This window comes from Scyliorhinus torazame, chromosome 10 (assembly GCF_047496885.1).
Source record: "Scyliorhinus torazame isolate Kashiwa2021f chromosome 10, sScyTor2.1, whole genome shotgun sequence".
Classification (NCBI taxonomy): Eukaryota; Metazoa; Chordata; class Chondrichthyes; order Carcharhiniformes; family Scyliorhinidae; genus Scyliorhinus; species Scyliorhinus torazame.
The window spans coordinates 81,963,519-81,984,609 of NC_092716.1; the positions used below are offsets into that span (position 1 = coordinate 81,963,519).

General features: G+C 49.3%; 1 protein-coding gene across 1 annotated transcript in view; it reads right to left on the reverse strand.

Moving 5' to 3' along the window:
- Positions 1 to 21,091, reverse strand: part of LOC140430228 (dynein axonemal heavy chain 5-like) — a 502,949-nt gene that overhangs the window by 12,230 nt on the left and 469,628 nt on the right. Inside the window, exons 77-78 of the mRNA XM_072517658.1 lie at positions 6,833 to 7,045; positions 5,249 to 5,401 (exon numbers count right to left, since the gene is read on the reverse strand). Coding sequence (XP_072373759.1) covers positions 5,249 to 5,401; positions 6,833 to 7,045 — 366 coding nt within the window. The remainder of the gene's footprint in view (positions 1 to 5,248; positions 5,402 to 6,832; positions 7,046 to 21,091) is intronic.

The window sequence follows — 21,091 nt, forward strand, 5'->3', positions numbered from 1 at the left end:
ACTTAGTTCCCCCAGTTCCGTATGGGACAACACATAACAGGCTTACCATCAAAGTTGATGCCCATGAAATAAAAGAACACTGGCAATGTGGATACAAAATTGGTTAAGTGACAGGAAACAGAGTAGTGGTGAACAGTTGCTTTTCAGACTGTGGCAAGTGTTGTTCCCGAGGGGTCAGTATTTGGTAGTAATTGAGTGTACAGAGAACAATTTCAAAATTTTCAGATGACAACATTTCGGAGTTATAGTGAGCTGTGAGGAGGATGCTGACAGACCTCAAGGGGACACAGGCTGGGGAAATTGACGGACACATAACAAGTTATATTTAATGCAAAAAAGTGTGAAATGATATATTTTAGTAGGAAGAATGTGGAGAAGCAGTATAAAATAAAGTTTTACCCATCTTATCCACCTTTCCTTACCCTTTCTCCCCATTGCTTCCCCCTTCCCCTCCCCCACATCTACATCTGTCACAGTTTACCCTCTGATGTTAGTTTCTCTGCTGTTTGGCCTTTCACATCTTTTGTTCTCTCTGGGGACTGTCATTAGCCCTCTTTCCCCTTGGTTTCTGTGGCTATTAGCACCCCGTTTCCCTGGGTTTCTGTGGCTATGACTCATCTTTCATTCTCACTCCACAGTATAAATATTTCCCACTTTCCCTGTCTTATAGCTTTGACAAAGGGTCATCTGGACTAGAAACGTTAGCTCCTTTCTCTCCCTACAGATGCTGCCAGACCTGCTGAGATTATCCAGCATTTTCTCTTTGGCATAAAATAAAGTTTACAATTCTAAAGTGGGGGAGTGCAGGATCAGGGAGACCTAGAGATATACATGCAGAAATCATTGAAAGTAGAAGGGCACAGTGAGAAAGTGGTTAAAAAGACATACAAGTCCTGGACTTTATAAATACAGCATACACTACAAAAGCGAGAAAATTATGATGTATCTTTCTAAATCACTGGTTCAGCCTTGACTGGAATGTCATGTCAAATTCTGGGCACTGCATTTTTGGAAAGATACAAAGGCTTGAGAGCGCGTCCACAAACGATTTACAAGAATGGTCCAAGTGGTGAGGGACTTCAGTTTCAGGGATAGATTGGAAAAGTCAGGATTGTTCTCCTTAGAAAAGAGAATGTTTGGGAGGAGATTCCATTGAAGTGGTCCCAATTATAAGGGATCTTTTCTTTCTTCTCCCATGTACACATTCACCTGAGGAAGGAGCAGCGCTCCGAAAGCTAGTGACATCGAAACAAACCTGTTGGACTTTAACCTGGTGTTGTAAGACTTCGTACCATGTACACAAAGCCTACTCCCGGATAGATTTCTTTGTTCTGGGTAGGGCGCTCATCCCGAGGGTGGAGGGGACGGAGTATTCGGCTATAGCCATTTTGGACCATGCCCCGCACTGGGTGGAACTGGAGCTGGGAGAGGAGAGGGATCAACGCCAGTTGTGGCGGCTGGATGTGGGACTGCTGGCGGACGAGGTGGTGTGTGGGAAGGTGAGGGGGTGTATCGAAAGGTACTTGGAGGCCAACGACAACGGGGAGGTGCGGGTGGGGGTGGTATGGGAGGCGTTGAAGGCGGTGATCAGGGGAGAGCTAATTTCCATTAGGGCTCATAGGGAGAAGACAGAGGGTATGGAAAGGGAGAGGTTAATGGGGGAGATTTTGAGAGTGGACAGGAGATACGCAGAGGCCCCGGAGGAAAGATTACTTGGGGAAAGACGACGGCTCCAGACGGAGTTTGACCTGTTGACCACAGGGAAGGCGGAGGCACAGTGGAGGAAAGCGCAGGGGGCGACCTACGAGTATGGGGAAAAGGCTAGTCGGATGCTGGCACACCAGCTCCGTAAGAGGATGGCAACGAGGGAAATAGTGGGAGTCAAAGATGGAAGGGGAGCCACGGTTCGCAGTGCGATGAAAATAAACAAGGTATTCAAGGCCTTTTATGAAGAGCTGTACAGATCCCAGCCCCCAGCAGGGGAAGAGGGGATGAGACGATTCCTAGATCAGCTGAGATTCCCGAGGGTGGAGGAGCAAGAGGTGGCTGGTTTGGGGGCACCAATTGGGTTGGAGGAGCTGAGCAAGGGTTTGGGGAGCATGCAGGCGGGGAAGGTCCCGGGACTGGACGGATTCCCGGTGGAGTTCTACAGGAAGTACGCAGACCTGTTGGCCCCGCTACTGGTGAGGACCTTTAATGAGGCAAGAGAGGAGGGGACCCTGCCCCCGACAATGTCGGAAGCGACAATTTCTTTGATCCTAAAGCGGGACAAGGACCCACTGCAATGTGGATTGTACAGGCCGATCTCGCTCCTCAATGTGGATGCAAAGTTGCTGGCAAAAGTGCTGGCCACGAGGATCGAGGACTGTGTCCCGTGGGTAATCCACGAGGACCAGACGGGATTTGTAAAGGGCAGGCAACTAAACACCAATGTGCGGCGGCTCATAAACGTGATAATGATGCCATCGGAGGAGGGAGAGGCGGAGATAGTGGCAGCTATGGACGCGGAGAAGGTCTTTGACCGAGTAGAGTGGGAGTACTTCTGGGAGGTGCTGCGTAGGTTTAGGTTCGGGGTAGGGTTTATCAATTGGGTTACGCTCCTTCACAGAGCCCTGATGGCGAGTGTAGTGACGAACCGGCGGAGGTTGGAGTACTTTCGACTGTATCGAGGGACGAGGCAGGGATGCCCCCTGTCCCCCCTGTTGTTCGCATTGGCGATCGAACCATTGGCCATGTCATTGAGGGAGTCTAATAAATGGAGGGGGGTGGTCCGAGGGGGAGAAGAGCATCGGGTGTCGCTATATGCGGATGACCTGTTGCTGTACGTGGCGGATCCAATGGAGGGGATGGTGGAGGTCATGCAGACTCTAAGGGAGTTTGGGGAGTTTTCGGGCTATAAGCTCAATGTAGGGAAGAGTGAGCTCTTTGTATTACAGGCGGGGGACCAAGAAAGAGGGATAGGGGACCTACCGCTGAGGAGGGCGGAGGGGAGCTTTCGGTATCTGGGGATCCAGATAGCCAGGAGTTGGGGAACCCTACATAAACTGAATCTGACGAGGTTGGTGGAGCAAATGGAGGAGGATTTCAAACGATGGGACATGTTACCGCTCTCGCTGGCGGGTAGAGTGCAGTCGGTCAAAATGGTGGTCCTTCCGAGGTTTCTGTTTGTGTTTCAGTGCCTTCCCATCGTGATCACTAAGGCCTTTTTTAAGAGAGTAGGCAGGAGTATTATGGGGTTTGTGTGGGCGAATAAGACCCCGAGAGTAAGGAGAGGGTTCCTGGAACGCAGTAGGGACCGAGGAGGGTTGGCGCTGCCAAACCTGGGGAGCTACTACTGGGCAGTAAATGTGGCGATGATCCGCAAGTGGGTTATGGAGGGAGAGGGGGCGGCATGGAAGAGGATGGAGATGGTGTTCCGTAAAGGAACGAGCCTGGGGGCATTGGCACCGCTGCCGCTCTCGCCGACAAAGTATACCACGAGCCCGGTGGTGGCGGCAACGCTAAGGATCTGGGGCCAGTGGAGACGGCACTGGGCTGCAATGGGAGCATCGGTGTGGTCCCCGATCAGGGGTAACCACCGGTTTGTCCCGGGGAAGATGGACGGGGGGTTCCAGAGCTGGCATCGGGCGGGGATTGGAAGAATGGGGGACCTGTTCATCGACGGGATGTTTGCAAGCCTAGGGGCACTGGAGGAGAAGTTTGAGTTACCCCCGGGAAATGCCTTTAGATATATGCAGGTGAGGGCTTTTGTGAGGCGACAGGTGAGGGAATTCCCGTTGCTCCCGGCACAAGAAGTTCAAGATAGGGTGATCTCGGGTGTATGGGTCGGGGAGGGCAAGGTGTCGGAAATACACCAGGAGTTGAAAGAAGAGGGGGAAGCGCTGGTAGAAGAGTTGAAGGATAAATGGGAGGAGGAGCTGGGGGAGGAGATCGAGGAAGGTCTGTGGGCTGATGCCCTAGGTAGGGTTAATTCCTCCTCCTCGTGTGCCAGGCTCAGCCTGATACAATTTAAGGTGGTCCACAGAGCGCACTTGACGGGGGCGAGGTTGAGTAGGTACTTTGGGGACAGATGTGGAAGGTGCTCAGGGAGCCCAGCGAACCATGTCCATATGTTTTGGTCATGCCCGACACTGGAGGGGTTCTGGAGAGGAGTGGCGGGAGCAATATCTCAGGTGGTGAAAGTCCGGGTCAAGCCAAGCTGGGGGCTAGCAATATTTGGAGTAGTGGACGAGCCGGGAGTGCAGGAGGCGAAAGAGGCCGGCATTCTGGCCTTTGCGTCCCTAGTAGCCTGGCGAAGGATCTTGCTAATGTGGAAGGAGGGTCTGCACAGGGGTTCTACAGGCGGTGGCAACCGCTCCTAGACTATCTCGCGGAGCGTTAGAAGAAGGTCGGTCAGCAGCAGCAGCAACCTTGGGGGGACGGGGACGTCCTGGGAGGGAGGGGGGGAGGGGGCGGGGCGGGAAAGGGGGGACTGCCTGGGAGGGTGGATGAGCAAGAGATAACATGAAGGGTTGGGAAAACTGGCACGTACGGGTGAGGGCCAGTGTACAAAGCTGTGTAAATATATCATTTTGCCATGTATATATCTTGCTCTGCGCGATTTCTCGTTTTTTTTGTTACGGGGGGGGTGGTGTTATTGTTTGTAAGCGAGAAAAATTGTGTTAAAAAAACATTAATAAATATATATTTTTTAAAAAACAATTATAAGGGATCCAGACAACGTAGAGAGGGAAAAATTGTTCCCATTGGTGGAAGGATTGAGAACCAGAGACACTAATTTAAGGTGTTCGGCAAAAGAACCAAATGCAACATGAGGAAAACCACTTATAATACAGTAAGAAGTTAGGATTTGGGATGCACTGTCTGAAAGGTTGATAGAGGCAGATTCAATAATGGTTCTCAAAAGGGAATTGTATTGGCACCTGAAAGGCAAAACTATGCTGGGCTACAGGGAAGAGATAGATGGAATGAATGGCCTCCTACTGTGCTAAAATAATTCTATGATTCAATCATTTCACTTTAAAAAATGATTTACTTCAGAGCGCTTTGGGAAATCTTCAGAGACACCAGCAGGGGCAAATATATGTAGTGAAGTTCAAACTCCACATCCCACCACCCTGCTGCAAAAGAGAGGTTTGATAAACACTTGCTTTGTCTAATATTCCCTCATCTCTACTGATGGTGTTTGTGCCATTTGACTCCCAGTAATTAAGAATAACTAGATGTAAATGATCTGTTATTGGCTGACCTGTCTCATAGCTGTAAGGAATCCTTGAGGATTGAAGAAACCTGTCATCCAGAAGCAGTTTGGCCTCCCTTCAAAAACCCAAGAGTGGAATTGATAGTTCCTTTCCAGTAATTCAGTGAACCAGAATCCCAAAGTACTTGAAGCCCAAGATGCCTTTGTAAAATTAAAAAGGAACATATAATACAACACCCACACACCAAAAACACCTATACTTCCAAATGTTTCATAATTAGAATTTGTACATTGCTAAAGATATTGCACAATATATATTTGTATCAAAAATATTTTTGCAAAACATTCGACTGTTGGAATGTTTCCAAGTCACTTTTTGATGGTATAAACACATTGAGGCATGCATGGACACATCAATAAATACTCATTCAATCTACTGACAGATCTTGCTGAGAGGGGGAATTGATATGTGCAGAAATGATTTCAACATAGGTGGAATTTCCCTCTGCACTATCCTAGTGAGAAACTTTAATCATAATCTCACCAGAAAAAGTATTTGTTTCCTCGATCACTCACCCTTGTGGCTGATGATGCTTCAGGGATGATCATGCTGCAATTTGTACCATATAGATACTAAATATTTGGACAGATTCCAATTTGTGATTTATTTTGTAACTATTTTGTACAACTCAAGAAGTTACTTGACTACACAAAGGTACATGTTAAGAGTACTGCAGCAGAGTTTACTGCACAGAAGCGGCTACATAAAAATACTGGGGGAAATTGCTGATAGAAAGCACCATTAGTAGGAATAAAGCTGCATTATGATAGCCAAAATGAAACTGTTGGACGCTTCAATGGATTCAGAGTGGGTGTGGAACACCCACCAAAAGATCTTGTTTGTCAAATTGTGCGCGGACCCCAAGATATGCACAACATACTGCCTACTCCAATGTACCCCTCTTTAGGTTCACATGTATAAGTGCTATGTGGAAACTGCACAGTGACTTTATAAAATATATGTATGTTTTTAAAAATGTTCAAAATAACTGTTATAGAAAATAGAATGGCAATTATTGGATCTGCTAATTGTTGCTTTCTGATTTTTGACATCATATTCAAAACATGAGTTTCAGATTAATAGATTGTGAGGTGATTTGCTATTGCTGATCAACTTCCTGATATACATACACACATAGGTCAAACAAAAACTGGTCTCCTGCGGGCGACCTCTCTTTTTGATTATAAATCCAGCTACTGTGCTTAACTTTCAACACAATTATCATAGCATTGTTACAGTTAATGCTCAACACCTACATAGATCACAGTGTTATAAATAACTTGCCACAACTATATAGTTAGTAAATGAGAAAAGTTTTTAAACTGATGCCACTGCATGCTGATGCATCAGTATGCTACATCATGGGGTGGGTGGGATGTGGGTTTGTGCCTGTGACCCACATGGAGAAGTTATCAGACAAAATTCTAGAAGAGGTTTATTGCTTTCTATTCTGGCAGAAAATTATCTTGCGAGACCAAAGGATTAATGCAAAAATAAAAGTTGGTTTAAACTACCCTATCCCAATCACCACACAAAATGAATATAATGCATATCTATAAAGCTTATCTTACCTTTAGCCACCTGACTGGTATACGGGCATCATACATGCAGTCCAGTGCATCTCGCAGGTTTTCACTCATAATAATTGAACCATCTATGGCAAGTTTCAAATCCATTAGTGTGTTGCGCACCAATGAAATCACTTGCTGCATCCGATCAATTTCTTGATGGAGGAAAATGTTCATTGGCTGAAAAATACCCATCTGTGCCAATCTTTCTTTAACCTGAAATAAGGAAACTGATGTAAAGAGCAACCATGCACCATGCAGTGAAACAAGACAATCTATCAAAAATGTTGCATGATAAAATATCAGAAATATTGAGACGATATTAATGAATATATGTAACACACTGTTGCGGCTCAGAAACATCTTAAAGAACTTTACACACATCAAATTATTTTGAACTGTAGCCATGGCATTACATGGACAAATCGTAGCAGCCATTGTTACAAGAACTGAAAACAAGTAACTGGCAAGTTCATCTGTTTTTGGGAGCAAAGGTTGAGAGGGAATTGTAGGAAAAAATAATGGGAAAACTCATTGTTCTTCTTCAAACAATGCCATGAGATCGTTAACAATTTGGTTTAGCATCTCATCCAAGCATCCCACCTCCAAACATACAGGAGTTCCTCAGTACTGCATTGGAAAGCCAGCCGAGAATATGCTCTGAAACCCTGGACTGGATTTCAACTTCTAAGCATGCACCTCAGAACCAAAGGTACCACCTAAATTAGTCCAGGGACAGTGTTTCAAATCTGGCTACCGAAACCCAGTGATGTCCAAAAACTGGACAATTTAAAAAACTACAATGCATGAATTTTAATTATTGCTTAATGAGTAAACAAACTTAATAGCTTGTTCTGTCAATGTTGCATTGTCATGGTGGTGCACTGACTATAGTTAAAGGCTTTCCGCACCTGTGTTTTCCCATGATCTGAGCAACCAACCCTTCACCCCACCAAACCTGGCTCGGCCCAGTCCCTTGACCTGGACCAAGATCCCTGCAAGATCCAAAATCCAGCACGGGCTCTGTCCTGAGGTTGCCTATTTTGAGGCACTGAACCTGTAACAGTAAATGTCTTTTAATCAATTAGTTGTTGACATTGTCAATCTATCTTCTAACTACAATTTCTTTTTGTAAATATATTTATTGAGTTTCATAAAGTTTCAGAAATAAACATTAACCATATTATCAACAAACAGCAAAGGTATAGTCAAAAAGTTATTTGCACATCTTTTCTTAGAATTGTAACAAACCGATTAACCTCACTATAAACAAAACTCCCTAACAGCTAATGGTGTCTAAATCCTTAAAAAATGAGATAGGCTGCCATCACAGCTAGAACTTCCCCACCGATCCCCTGATGGTATACTTAATTTTCTCCATGTATAGAAATGATATCAAATCGCCCAACCATTAAGCTGTGTGGGGGACCTCCAGCTAAACAGTATTCGTCTCCTGGCCACCACCGAGGCAAAGGCGAGAACATCTGCCCCTACCCCAGAGTGAAATGCCGGTGAGTCCGAGACCCCAAATATAGCTACTGATGGCCATCGTTCTAGGGCCACCCGAAGAATCTCGGGTATAGTATTGCAAAAGAAAATCCAGAAGCTAACAAGTTTAAGACAAGACCTGAACATGTGAGTGTGGTTTGCTGGTGCGAGCAACGGTCACACTTGTCTTCCACATCTTGAATAAACCCACTCATCCTCGCCTTGGTCCACTACATTTTATGTAATACTTTAAAGTGAATTAGACTCAGTTGAGTGCAGAAAGAAGTGCATTTCATCCGATAAAGGGCTTCGCTCCAAGCCTCATCAGTAAGTGCAGGACCCAGGGCGGCACGGTGGCTTAGTCGTTAGCATTGCTGCCTACGGCGCTGAGGACCCAGGTTCAATCCCGGCCCTGGGTCACTGTCCGTGTGGAGTTTGCACATTCTCCCCGTGTCTGCGTGGGTTTCACCCCCACAACCTAAAGATGTGCAGGTTAGGTGGATTGGCCACACTAAATTGCCCCTTAATTGGAAATAAATAATTGGGTACTCTAAATTTTTACAAATAGTAAGTGCAGGATCCAGTTCTCTCTCCCAACTTTCCCACACTTCCTCTGGAGAGGCGCGATCTAATGAAAGGATAGGGCCATACAGATCCGAAATAGACCCCTTGTCCGGTTGTGCCAAGGACAAAGCCTTCCTCAGCAAGGAGGGGGATGGGGACAAAGAAAAAAAACTTGCCAAAAAAAATCACAAATTTGAAAATAACATAAGAGGTTGGAACTGGGCAACTGAGATTTCTCAGCCAGCTTCCCAAAACAGGCGAATCTCCCCTTTCGGAATAGATCCCCAAAATGCACAAGTCCCCTTACTCCTAGGACCTGAACGATGGGTCCATGCCCGAAGGCAAGAAGTGGTGATTACCGCAAATCGGGGCTAAGGAAGAGAGCGAGAGAGGCCCAAACTGTTTCCAAATCCTCAGGGAGGAAATCACCACAGTACTAGAGGAAAAGCCTGCGGGGAGAAGGGCAGCGGTGCAGCAGTTATATTGTGACAGGAGGAGGTGGTAGAGTCTGGATCGCAAAGCCACTGCTGGATTGTTTGAATGTTGGCAGCCTTGTAATAAAACAGAAGATTCGAGAGGGTCAAGCCTCCCAATCCCTGATTCTCTGGAGCAGAGCGCTGCGGACTCTGGGACACTCACCTGCTAAAATAAAAGTAGAAATCAATTTGTTGGCCATAATAAAAAACGATGTGGGCATAAAAATGGGGATACTTTGAAAGAAAGAAGAAATCTGGGAAGAACATTAATTTTGATTGTTTGAATCCTACCCGTCAGGGATAAAGGGAATGACTACTCCACCTTCAGCAGATCTGCTTTGACATTAGTGATGAGTCTTGAATAATTCTGCCCAATTATGGGCTACAAAGATCCCCAAATAAAGGAAACTGGTGTTAGAGACATGAAACAGCAATGAATTAAGTTGAGCTTCTCTAGCAGGTAGGTTCACTGGAAAACACTCGTTCTGACCTGTCTATAACCATGAAAGGTAACAAACTTAGTGAGTATCTTCTTTATGTTGTCCATGGAGGGAGTCGGGTCTGTAATGTACAGCAGTAGGTCATCTGCATAAAGCGATACCCGATGCTCCACTCCAATTCGTCAATTACCCCTCCACTGATCGGATGCCCTCAACACTTTTGAGCGGGGCCCAATAGCTAAGATAAAGAGCAGTAGGGAGAGAGGACAGCCCTGTCTAGTGCCCCTGCCCAAGGGAAAGTATTCTGAGAATACAGTGCTTGTTCAAATGGTGGCCTTGGGGGCATTGTACAACAGACAAATCCAGGAGGCAGATTTAGGGCCAAATCCAAATCTCCCCAGAATCTCATGTAGATCGTCCCATTCCACCCAATCAAGTGCTTTTCCTGCATCCAAAGACACTATGGGCGGGATTGTCTGTCCCGCCAGCCCCGTTTTCCGGTGCGGCGCACCCCCACTAGCAGTGGGATTCTCCGTTCCCGCAGCCGGCCAATGGGATTTCCCATTGTGGGCCACTCCATGCCATTGGGAAATGTGCAGGCATGGGTGCGCTGCCAGCGGGGCGGAGGATTCCGCTGATGGAGAATTATCCTTGTCCCCCTTGAGGAGCAAAGAAATTAAGGCTCAAGTAAGGGCCGGTGTATTGAACCCTTAGACAGCGAGTCATTAAGCATATCCATTAGTAAAGGTTTGAGCTGCTCCGAGAACTTTTTATAAAACACGACTGGGAAGCCATCAGGACCTGGGACTTTGCCAGACTGCAGACGCCCAATGCACTCCAATATCTCTCCCGGGCGCAAAGGGAAATCCAATTCCCGCCTCTGGTCCTCCTTGATGGTCAGAATATGCAGATATCTAGAAATTCATCATACTGGATTTGTTCGGAGGAGGTTCTGTTTCATACAGTTCACGGTAGTATGAACTGAAAGCCGCATTGACCTGGAGAGGAGCAGAGACAAGATTACCCTCCCCATTCTGAAACATAGGGATCTCTTGAGAGGTGGTTTGCCGCTTGAGCTGATGAGCTAGAAGGCGACCGGCCTTCTCCCCATGTTCGTCGAAGGTGCCCCTAGAGTGCCAAAACTGATGCATAGCCTTACGAGTAGATATCAGTTCAAATTGGAGTTGTAATTTTTGCCTGTGCATCAATAGCTCTAGCATTGGGGCAAGTGACTATTGGCAGTCCACTTCCAAGATGGAGTCTACCAGCCCCAGTGGCTCTAATCGCTCCATTTTCATGGTGTAAGCCCGATAGGAAATAATTCTCCTCCATGATGGCCTTGAGAGTCTCCCAGAGTATAGGAGAGATTGACTTCAACCTGTTGAGGCTTAACAATGTCCACTATGACGGTGGACAAACGCTCACAGAATTTGTCGTCAGACAGCAAAGTGGCGTGTTATCTCCAAGGCAGGAGTTGGGAAGGACCAAAATGAAAGAGTAAATCAACAAAATGAGGGTCACTGTCTGAGATGACGATCACAGAGTAGTCGGCTGCCACAACTGAAGGGAGAAGGGCTTTATCCAAAATAAAGAAGTCGATTCGGGAATCAGCCTGATGGATAAGTGAAAAAAAGAAAGGGCAGCACGGTGGCGCAGTGGGTTAGCCCTGCTACCTCACGGCGCCGAGGTCCCAGGTTCGATCCCGGCTCTGGGTCACTGTCCGTGTGGAGTTTGCACATTCTCCCCGTGTTTGCGTGGGTTTCGTCCCCACAACCCAAAGATGTGCAGGGTAGGTGAATTGGCCACGCTAAATTGCCCCTTAATCAGAAAAAATTAATTGGGTATTCTAAATTTATTTTTAAAAAAGAAAACATTTTATCGTTTGGATGCAGGAAATGTCACAGATCCACCCCACCCAGCTGTTCTGGACAGTGCCCTGGCCATCCCAGACGGAATCAGAGATTTTGGTTTGTAACAATCCAATTTAGGGTCCAAGACACAGTTCAAGTTGCCTCCCAGAATGATTCTAGGTTGGGAGGAGAATTCATCAGCAAATTTATCAAGTTCGGGTCATTTCAGTTGGGGGCATCGATGTTTACCAGGATTACTGGAGTGCTCGCCAGTGAACCACAGATAATAATATAGTGACCATTTGGGTCATCTATAACCCAAGAGGAGGAGAATTGTATTATTTTATTAATTAAAATTACCATGCCTCCAGCCCTACTATTAAAACATGAGTCAAAGACCTGCCCCACCCAATTCTTACGAAGCCTTGTCTGGTCCTTTACACATAGGTAGGTTTCCTGTATAAACACATCAGGACTTCCGGTGATATGTAAAACCAAGACACACAAAAAGTGGCTTCCAGCAAGGTCTTTGTTTTTGATCCCTTTTACCCATTTTTTCGGGGGATTTTGGTGTCCAAACCCCGTTAGTTGACCTGGTGGATTCACCCGACGGAGGCATGTGGAAAACGTGGACGAAGAAGCCCAATGAGAAGAAAGCTCAGGAAGGTAGCCTGTCGAAAGAACTTGAAGGAGGGAAGATGACTGACGCACCCATTACATTAGACCCGTTGGCGGTGGTGATGGCGTGGGGGCTGGAAACATTCGGCAAACAGATGAATAAGCAGTTCAAGCGGCAGGGCAGGGAGATAAAGGAATAATTTAAAGCTGCTGCTGAGGAGGTATTGGGCCCAATTCGTGAACAGCTTGTAAAGACCTCGAATGTGGTGAAAGCGCAAGGTGAGACGTTGAAGGGGGTGGAGGAAGCCTTGTCGCAGCATGAGGATCGGTTTGCATCGCTGGAAGCGAAGTTGCTGCTCGTGATAGAGAGCAACAAAATCCTGAGGTTAAAGTGGAGGATCTGGAGAACAGGTAAAGGCAGTTGAACCTCAGGTTGGTGGGGCTGCAGGAGGGAGTGGAGGGTTTGAAGCCAATCAAGTATTTTTCGGCAATGTTCTCTCAGCTGGTGGGAGGGGATGAGGTGTTCTCCCCTCCTGAGTTGGATAGAGTTCATTGGGCACTCAGGCAGAAGCCAAGGCAGAATGAGCCACCGTGGGTGGTGATTATCCACATTCACAGCTATCAAAGGAAGGAGAGGGTCTTGGTGGGTGAAAAAGATCCAGAGCATTGACTAGACGGGCACACAGCGTGAATATATCAGGACATTGGGACTGAGCTGGCGAAGGGTCGTGAGGCCTTCAACAAGGCAAAGGCCGTGTTTTATAGTAAGTGTGCGATTTGGGTTGTGTACCCAGTGCGATTGCGGGTCACAATGGACTCAAAAGATTACTTTTTCAACATGCCGGGGATGGCAGAGGCCTTCATCAGGGAGAACAAGCTAGGGCCGGTCTGAGAAGGACTTTTTAGGACTCTGTGCATGAAGAGGCTGTTTGTGCAGTGTACTTATGCCCCTTTTTACCATGTTTTTGTTCTGTTGGAGATTGGGGTGGTAAGAATGGGGTGGATTGTTATGTTTCTTGGAGGGGAGAGAAGCTTTGTTAATGTTGTTGGGGGAGTGGGTCAGGAGCGATGGGGTGGTTGTTGTTTTTGAGAGGGTATGGGTGCGGGATCGTGGGTGGGTGCCACTTTGCTAGCAGTAAGGAGAGGGGATGGCGAGCAAATGGGAGTGGAATGGGGGGGGAGGAAAATCTGCAACTCATTGGGCCAGGTTGGTTGGGCATTACGGGTGTAGTTGTTTGTTTGTTTGGTGGGGGGATGGGGGAGGTTGTGCTGCCAGGCGCCGTGAGCCTCGAGGGGGGGGAACGGGGGGACTAACGGTGACCAGGGGAGTTTCTTTGTCTCACCCACGGGGTGGGGCTGGATGCCATCTTACAAGGTTAGTCGCTTGCAACATATGGGGTCTGGGGGTGCCTGTGAAGAGGGCGAGAGTTTTTCCCATTTAAAGGGTTTGGGAGTCGATGTGGTGTTCCTACAAGAAACTCACCTGCAAGTGTGGGACAAGATCAGGTTGCGGAAGGCTTGAGTGAGACAAGTTTTCCACTCAGAGTTTGACAGTAGGGCCGGGAAGGCAGTGATTCTGGTCAGCAAGACGGTTCGTTTTCCGGCGGGGATAGTTTGGGCCAATCAGAGGGGTCATCACGTGTTGGTTACCGGTATGCTGGATGGGAGGACCGTGGTATTGATGAATATCTATGCCCCAGATTGAAATGATGTTAAGTTTATGGGATGGTTGTTGGCTGTAATTCCGGAATTAGATACACATCAATTGACTTTAGGGGAGGATTTTAATTGCGTGTTGGACCTGAAGTTGAATCACTCCAAGCCGAGATCGCTGGCCCCTTCAGGGATGACAAAGGTGTTAGCTGCATTCATGGAGGGGAGAGGTGGGCTGGACCCGTGGCAGTTTACGCACCTGGGGAGTAAGGAGTTTTCATTTTTTCCCTGGTACACAAGGTGTACTCAAGGATTGACTTTTTGGCCTGGGCAGGACCCTGATCCCTGCAGTGAAAAGCGAAGAGTATTCAGCGGTGGTTATTTTTGACCACTCACTGCACTTGGTGGACCTGAAGTTGGAGGCGGGTCATGCATAGTGCACGGGATGGAGGCGGATGGAGGACTGATATCGGGTTTTGCGGGATGTGTTCCAGGGCCATAAAGGAGTATGTTGAATTGAATGAGAACGGGATGGTCTCACCCTCTACTTTGTGGGAGGGGTTAAAGATGTTGATTAGGGGGGAGATCATTTTATACGGGGCATTCATAGACAGGGAGGCCAGGAAGGAGCATCAGAAGCTGGTGGACGGGATTTTGGGTGTAGATCGGGGGTATGCGAGTGACCTAATGCTGGTCCGCAAATGCAGTTTGATTTGTTGTTCATGGGCTGGGTGGTGTGCCAGCTGTGGTGCTTAAAGGGGGTGGTGCATGAGCATGGGGAGAAGGTTAACCGCCCTTTTGCTCATCAGTTACAGCGACAGGAGGCTGCTAGGGAGATTGTGCAGGTGCGGGAACCGGGGAGGGAGATGTTGATCTCTGACCCAGAAAAGGTGAATGGGGCGTTTTGGACATCTTATGAGGGGTTTTATAAGTCAGAACCGCCAGGGGTGAGTAGGGGATAGTAGAGCTCTTGGAGCGTTTGGAGTTCCCCCATGTGGGGGAGGAATTGCGAGAGGAGCTGGAGGTGCCGCTGGGGTTGGAAAGCAAGGCTTTTTGAAAGATGCAGACGGGGAAGGCACTGGGGCCAGATGGGTTTCCAGTAGAACTTTATAAGAAGTTTGTAGATCAGTTGGCCCCGTTGCTGTTGGGGATGTTTAATAATTCACTGATGCAGGGTTTTCTCCTGGCAATGTTAGCAGGCGTCCATCTCCCTCCTACTGAAGAAGAATAAGGACCCCACAGAATGTGGGTCATACCACCAGATTTTGTTGCTCAATGTGGATGTGAAGCTTTTGGCTAAGGTCTTAGTGTGAAGTTGGAACCCTGACTCCCAGAGGTAGTGGGGGAAGATTAGACAGGCTGTGAAGGGCAGAAAACTGTCGTCCAGCGTGAGGCAGTCACTCAACATAGTTGTTACACCAGCAGTCGGGCCGGAGCTAGAGATAATCATGTCTCTGGATGCAGAAAAAGCGTTTGATAGGGTTGAGTGGAGCTATCTTTTTGTGGTCCTGAATGCAGTTGTCATACGAGCGCCGTCTGCTAGTCTGCGCACTAACACCACGTGTTCAGGGTTGTTTAGGCTGCAGAGGGGGATGAGGCAGGGGTGTCCTATGTCTCCTCTTTAGTTGCATTGGTGATCAAGCCATTGGCTATCGCTTTGAGGGCCTCAGACAAGTGAATAATTGTGAGGGGTGGAGTGGAACACAGGGTGTCCCTTTATGTGGATGGGCTTTTGCTGTATGTAAGGGATCCAGGGCTAGTTATAACATCACTACAGTGCAGAAGGAGGCCATTCAGCCCATCGAGTCTGCACTGACCCGATGAAAGAGCACCCTACCTAGGCCCATGTCCCACCCCACCCCTGTAACCTAGTAACCCCACCAAAACTTTTGGACACTAAGGGACAATTTAGAATAGCATGTTTGAAATGGGTGTAGGGATTGGGGGATTTTCACATTTTTTGTGGGGGGGGGGGGGGTGATTCTGTTCAATGTTGAGATTGTAAGGAGTTATAGGGGTGAAAGGTTTATGTCGGGGTGGATGTTCCCATCCCCCCTCCTGTTTTATGGGACTGATTGTGTTTAACATCTGTTTGTTTGCTTTTGGAGAAGGCTACCTGGAGTTTAAGCGAAGTCCTTGTTTGGGTGGGGGAGGGTAAGGCCAGCAGGAGGCCGCCTTCTTTGAGCTGAGGAGTGGGGGGGGGGAGGGATGGGGGGTGGTGGTCATTAGGATGTGCCTTTGGGCAGGGGCAGCCGCGCTAGCAGGTTATGCTGGTGAACGGAAGTGAGGTGGTGGGGAGAAGGCCAAGAGGGGTGGCTGGGGGGAGGGGGGAAAGGGGAAGTTGGGGGGGGAAGAAGGAGAAGTGGAAAAGCGGGGGGGGGGGGGGGGCGGTTCTGCGACGCGGCAGGGGATGAGAGATGACATGGTCAAGGGCGAAGAAAGGGGCCATCTGGGATGGGTTAGGTCCAGAGTGGAATTAAAGGGGCAGGAGTTAAGTGGGGAAGATGACGGACGGTAGAGGGGATTGGAGGCGCAAGCCTCTGGTAAGGTTGGTAACGTGGAATGTCCGGGGACTGATTGTGCCTGTTAGAAGGTCGCGGGTGTTCGTGCACCTCAGGAGCTTGAAAGCGGGGGTTGTCTTTTTGCAGGAGACACACCTCCGTGTGAAGGACCAGGTTAGGTTAAGGAAGGGGTGGGTCGGGCAGGTTTTTCACTCGGGGTTTGATTTGAAATCGAGGGGTGTGACGATTTTAATGAGCAAAAAAATGGGATTCGTGAGTGCGAAGGAGGTGAGGGATCCAGGTGGGAGATATGTGATTGTGAGTGGGGTATTGGAAGGGGCACCAGTAGTGTTGGTAAATCTGTATGCCCCAAATTGGGATGATGTGGGTTTTATGATGGTGTTGCTGGCAGCAATCCCGGATTTGGCCACGGATTTTCACACGTCTATAAGGTGTATTCGAGGATTGATTACTTTGTAGTGAGTCGGGAGATTTTGGTTGAGGTGGAGGGGGCAGAGTATGCGGGGATAGTTATCTCGGACCATGCACCCCACTGGCTGGATATTCGGTTCAGTACGGGACGAGAGCAGAGGCCGGGGTGGAGGTTTGACTTGGGGTTGTTGGCGGATGGAGGTTTTTGTGATAAGGTGCGGTTGGCGATTAGGGATTATGTGGAATTCAATCAGAATGGGGAGGTTTTTTGGGAAGCACTGAAGGCAGTGGTCCGGGGAGAAATTATCTCATTTACGGTTCCTGCGAATAAGGAAAGGAGGGCGGAACATGACCGTCTAGTGAGCGAGATAGTGGAGGTGGACAGGGAATATTCGAGGGTGCCCACCGTGGAGGGATTGGCAAGGAGGAAAAGGTTGCAGGGGCAATTTGACAGGCTGACAACCGGGAGGGCGGTAGGGCAACTGCGTAGGGCAAGAGGGGTGCAATACGAGTTTGGGGAGAAGGCGAGCCGCATGCTGGCGCACCAGCTGTGGAGGTAGGCTGTGTCCATGGAAATATTGAAGCTCTGGACTGGGGCTGGGGATGTGGTGTCAGAGCCAGGGGAGATAAATGAGGCATTCAGAGAGTATTACCAGGGACTTTATGAGGCAGACCCAGGAGGAGAGGAGGGGGACATGGGATGTTTTCTGGACGAGCTGGAATTTCCCCAGGTGGAGGAAGCAAAGAGGCAGGCATTGGAGGAGCCCCTAGGACTGAGGGAGGTGCTGGATAGTATCAGGGGTATCAAGTCGGGGAAGACCCCTGGGCTAGATGGGTATCCAGCAGAATTTTATAAGGACTTTGCGGCGGACCTGGCACCACATCTGTTCGGGGCGCTTAATGAAGCACTGGAGAAGGGGGAGTTGCCGGAGACGATGAAGCAGGCAGTAATCACACTAATCCCCCAAAAAGGGAAGGATCCGGTGGAATGTGGGTCGTAAAGACCCATATCACTATTGAACACGGATGTGAAAGTATTGGCTAAATTGTTGGCGGCGAGGATGGAGGATTGTGTCCCGGGGGTGGTTGCAGAAGATCAAACAGTCTTCGTGAAGGGCAGGCAGCTAGCGAGCAATATAAAACGGCTGTTGAATGTGGTGATGAATCCGTTGAGAGCTCTGGTACCGAAGGTTGTGGTGTCCATGGACGCGGAGAAAGCATTTGATCGGGTGGAGTGGCGGTACTTGTTCGAAGTTTTGGGAAGGTTTTGGTTTGGGCTGAGATTTGAAGCATGGGTACGGTTGCCGTATGTGGCGCCAAAAGCGAGGGTGAGGGCGAATGTTATGAGCTCACGAAGCTTTGACTTACACAGGGGTATGAGGCAGGGGTGCCCCCTGTCGCCGCCATAAAGCCATTGGCCATGGCTCTCAGGGGGTCGGCAGGGTGGCAGGGGATAATGAGGGGACAGAGGGAGCATTGGGTGTCGCTCTATGCCGATGACCTCTTGCTGTATGTTTCGGATCCGTTGGAGAGAATGGGAAAGAATATGGGCCTGTTGGGGAGATTTGGAGGGTTCTTGGGATACAAGCTGAATGTAGGGAAAAGCGAGGTATTCCCGGTTGTGGTGAACCACTGTATTATATTGTACAGACTGTTCTTACTTATGGTACTTACTGTTCTTACTGTTTGTTACATGTCTGGATTTGTCCCTGCTGGCTCCGCCCCTCAGGCTCAAGTATAAAGGTAGCTAACCTCCAGCCCTGCCTCATTCTGGGACCGGCTGCCAGCAGGTGTCTTTTAGCTGAATAAAGCCACAGTTTACTCTTCCGACTCTCGTCTGTCGTCATTGATGGTACGCCAATTTAATCAGCTAAAATTTTAAGATGGATCCATCACTCAAGCCTGATCGCCTGGAGCTGGACCCCCAAGCAGCCGACGCCACTGCCACGTTTGAACACTGGCTAAGCTGCTTCGAATCTTACATTGATTCCTCTGCCGCTGCCGTCGCTAAGACCCACAAGCTGTGAGTCCTCAACTCCCGGGTGAGCCCGCAAGTTTTCCTTCTTATCAGAGACGCTACCTCGTTCGAGGATGTGATAACGCTGTTGAAGGGGCAGTATGTTAAGAAAGTCAACGAGGTGTACGCTAGGCATCTCCTTGCCACGAGGCGACAGCGCTCCGGAGAATCGCAAGCTTAATTTCTGCGCCTTGTGGGTACTCGGCCAGAACTGCAGTTGTAAGGCAGTAGTGGCTGTTAAGCACCGAATTGCTGATCAGGGACGCGTATGTCGCAGGCATAAAATCTAATTACATCCAGCAGCGCCTACTAGAAGGGGGTACACTCGACCTCCAAGACACAGTACAACTCTCGGACTCGTTGGAAGTGGCCTTCCATAACATGGATGCCTACACCTCCGACCACGCGGCATCCTTGTGGACGTCGTGGCGCCACCATCACCTGACCTAGGGGCGCCGCAAGCCTGTGCCGCACAGTGACCCGCCAACTCCGGAGGCCCGAAATGTTACTTCTGTGGCCAGGGTAAGCACCCCAGACAACGCTGCCCAGTGAGGAGCGTGATCTGCAACGGGTGCGGAAAGAAGGGCCACTTCTCTAAAGTCTGCCATGCTCGACCTGTTTCTAAACCCAGCAGCGCTGTGTGTAGCCCGCGAGGACTGCCCCCATCTTCCATGTCATCTGCCACGTGCGACCCGTGGGGGCCACCATTTTCAACGCCACCCGCCACGTGCAACCCATGGGAGCCGCCATCTTGGAATCACCCCGCCACCTCCTTGAACCTTGCTTACCAGATCGTACGCTGGCCTCCGCTACCCTCGATCAGCCCACCCACCTTCCGAATCTCGTCTCCATCACCCTCGATCTCATCACCTCACTAAATCCATGATGGCCATCCGGATCAACGGCCACGAGACGACCTGCCTCTTCGACTCCGGGAGCACGGAGAGTTTCATTCACCCAGATACGGTACGGCACTGCTCCCTCCCAATTTTACCCGCGACCTAGAAAATCTCCCTGGCTTCCGAATCACATTCCATGGAAATCCGTGGGTACTATGTCATAACCCTTACAGTACGGGGCGTTGAGTACAAAAATTTCAAGCTCTGCGTCCTCCCCTATCTCTGCGCTGCCCTACTACCAGTTCTAGATTTCCAATGCCACCTCAAAAGTCATACCTTGCAGTTCGATGGACCCTTGCTCTCTCTCACTGTCTGTAGCCTCACGACACTTAAGGTCGCCCCACCCCCGCTCTTTGCTAACCTCACCCCAGCCCGTCGCCACTAGGAGCAGACGATACAGTGCTCAGGACAAGGCCTTTATCAGGTCGGAGGTCCAGCGACTCCTGTGGGAAGGGATCATAGAGGCCAGAATTGGCCCCTGGAGAGCCCAAGTGGTGGTCGTCAAAACTGGGGAGAAGCACCGGATGGACATCGACTACCGTCAGACCATCAACCGGTACACGCAGCCTGATGCGTACCCCCTCCCCCGCATATCTGACATGGTCAATCAGATTGCGCAGTTCCGAGTCTTCTCCACTATTGACTTGAAGTCCGCGTACCACCAGCTCCCTATCCGCCTGGAGGACCGCCAATACACTGCATTCGAGGCAGATGGCCGCCTCTACCACTTCCCCAGGGTCCCGTTCGGTGTCACCAATGGAGTATCGGTCTTCCAACGGGAGATGGACCGAATGGTTGACCAGTATGGGCTGCGGGCCACGTTCCCGTATCTGGATAATGTCACCATCTGCGGCCATGACCAGCAGGACCATGACTCTAACCTCCAACATTTCCTCCACACCGTCAAGCTCCTTAACCTAACATACAATAAGGAGAAATGCGTTTTCCGCACAACCCGCCTAGCCATCCTTGGCTACGTTGTGGAAAGCAGAGTCCTAGGGCCCGATCCCGATCGCATGCGCCCCCTCCTGGAACTTCCCTTCCCCCACTGCCCCAAGGCCCCATAGAGATGCCTGGGATTCTTTTCCTATTATGCCCAGTGGGTCCCCAATTATGCGGACAAGGCCCGCCCATTTATCAAATCCACCATTTTCCACCTCATGGCTGAGGCCCGCCTGGCCTTCAACTGTATCAAGGCAGTTATTGCCAAGGCCACGATGCATGCAGTAGACGAGTCCATTCCATTCCAGGTGGAGAGCGATGCGTCTGACTTTGCCCTGGCCGCTACCCTCAACCAGACGGGCAGGCCCATGGCTTTCTTCTC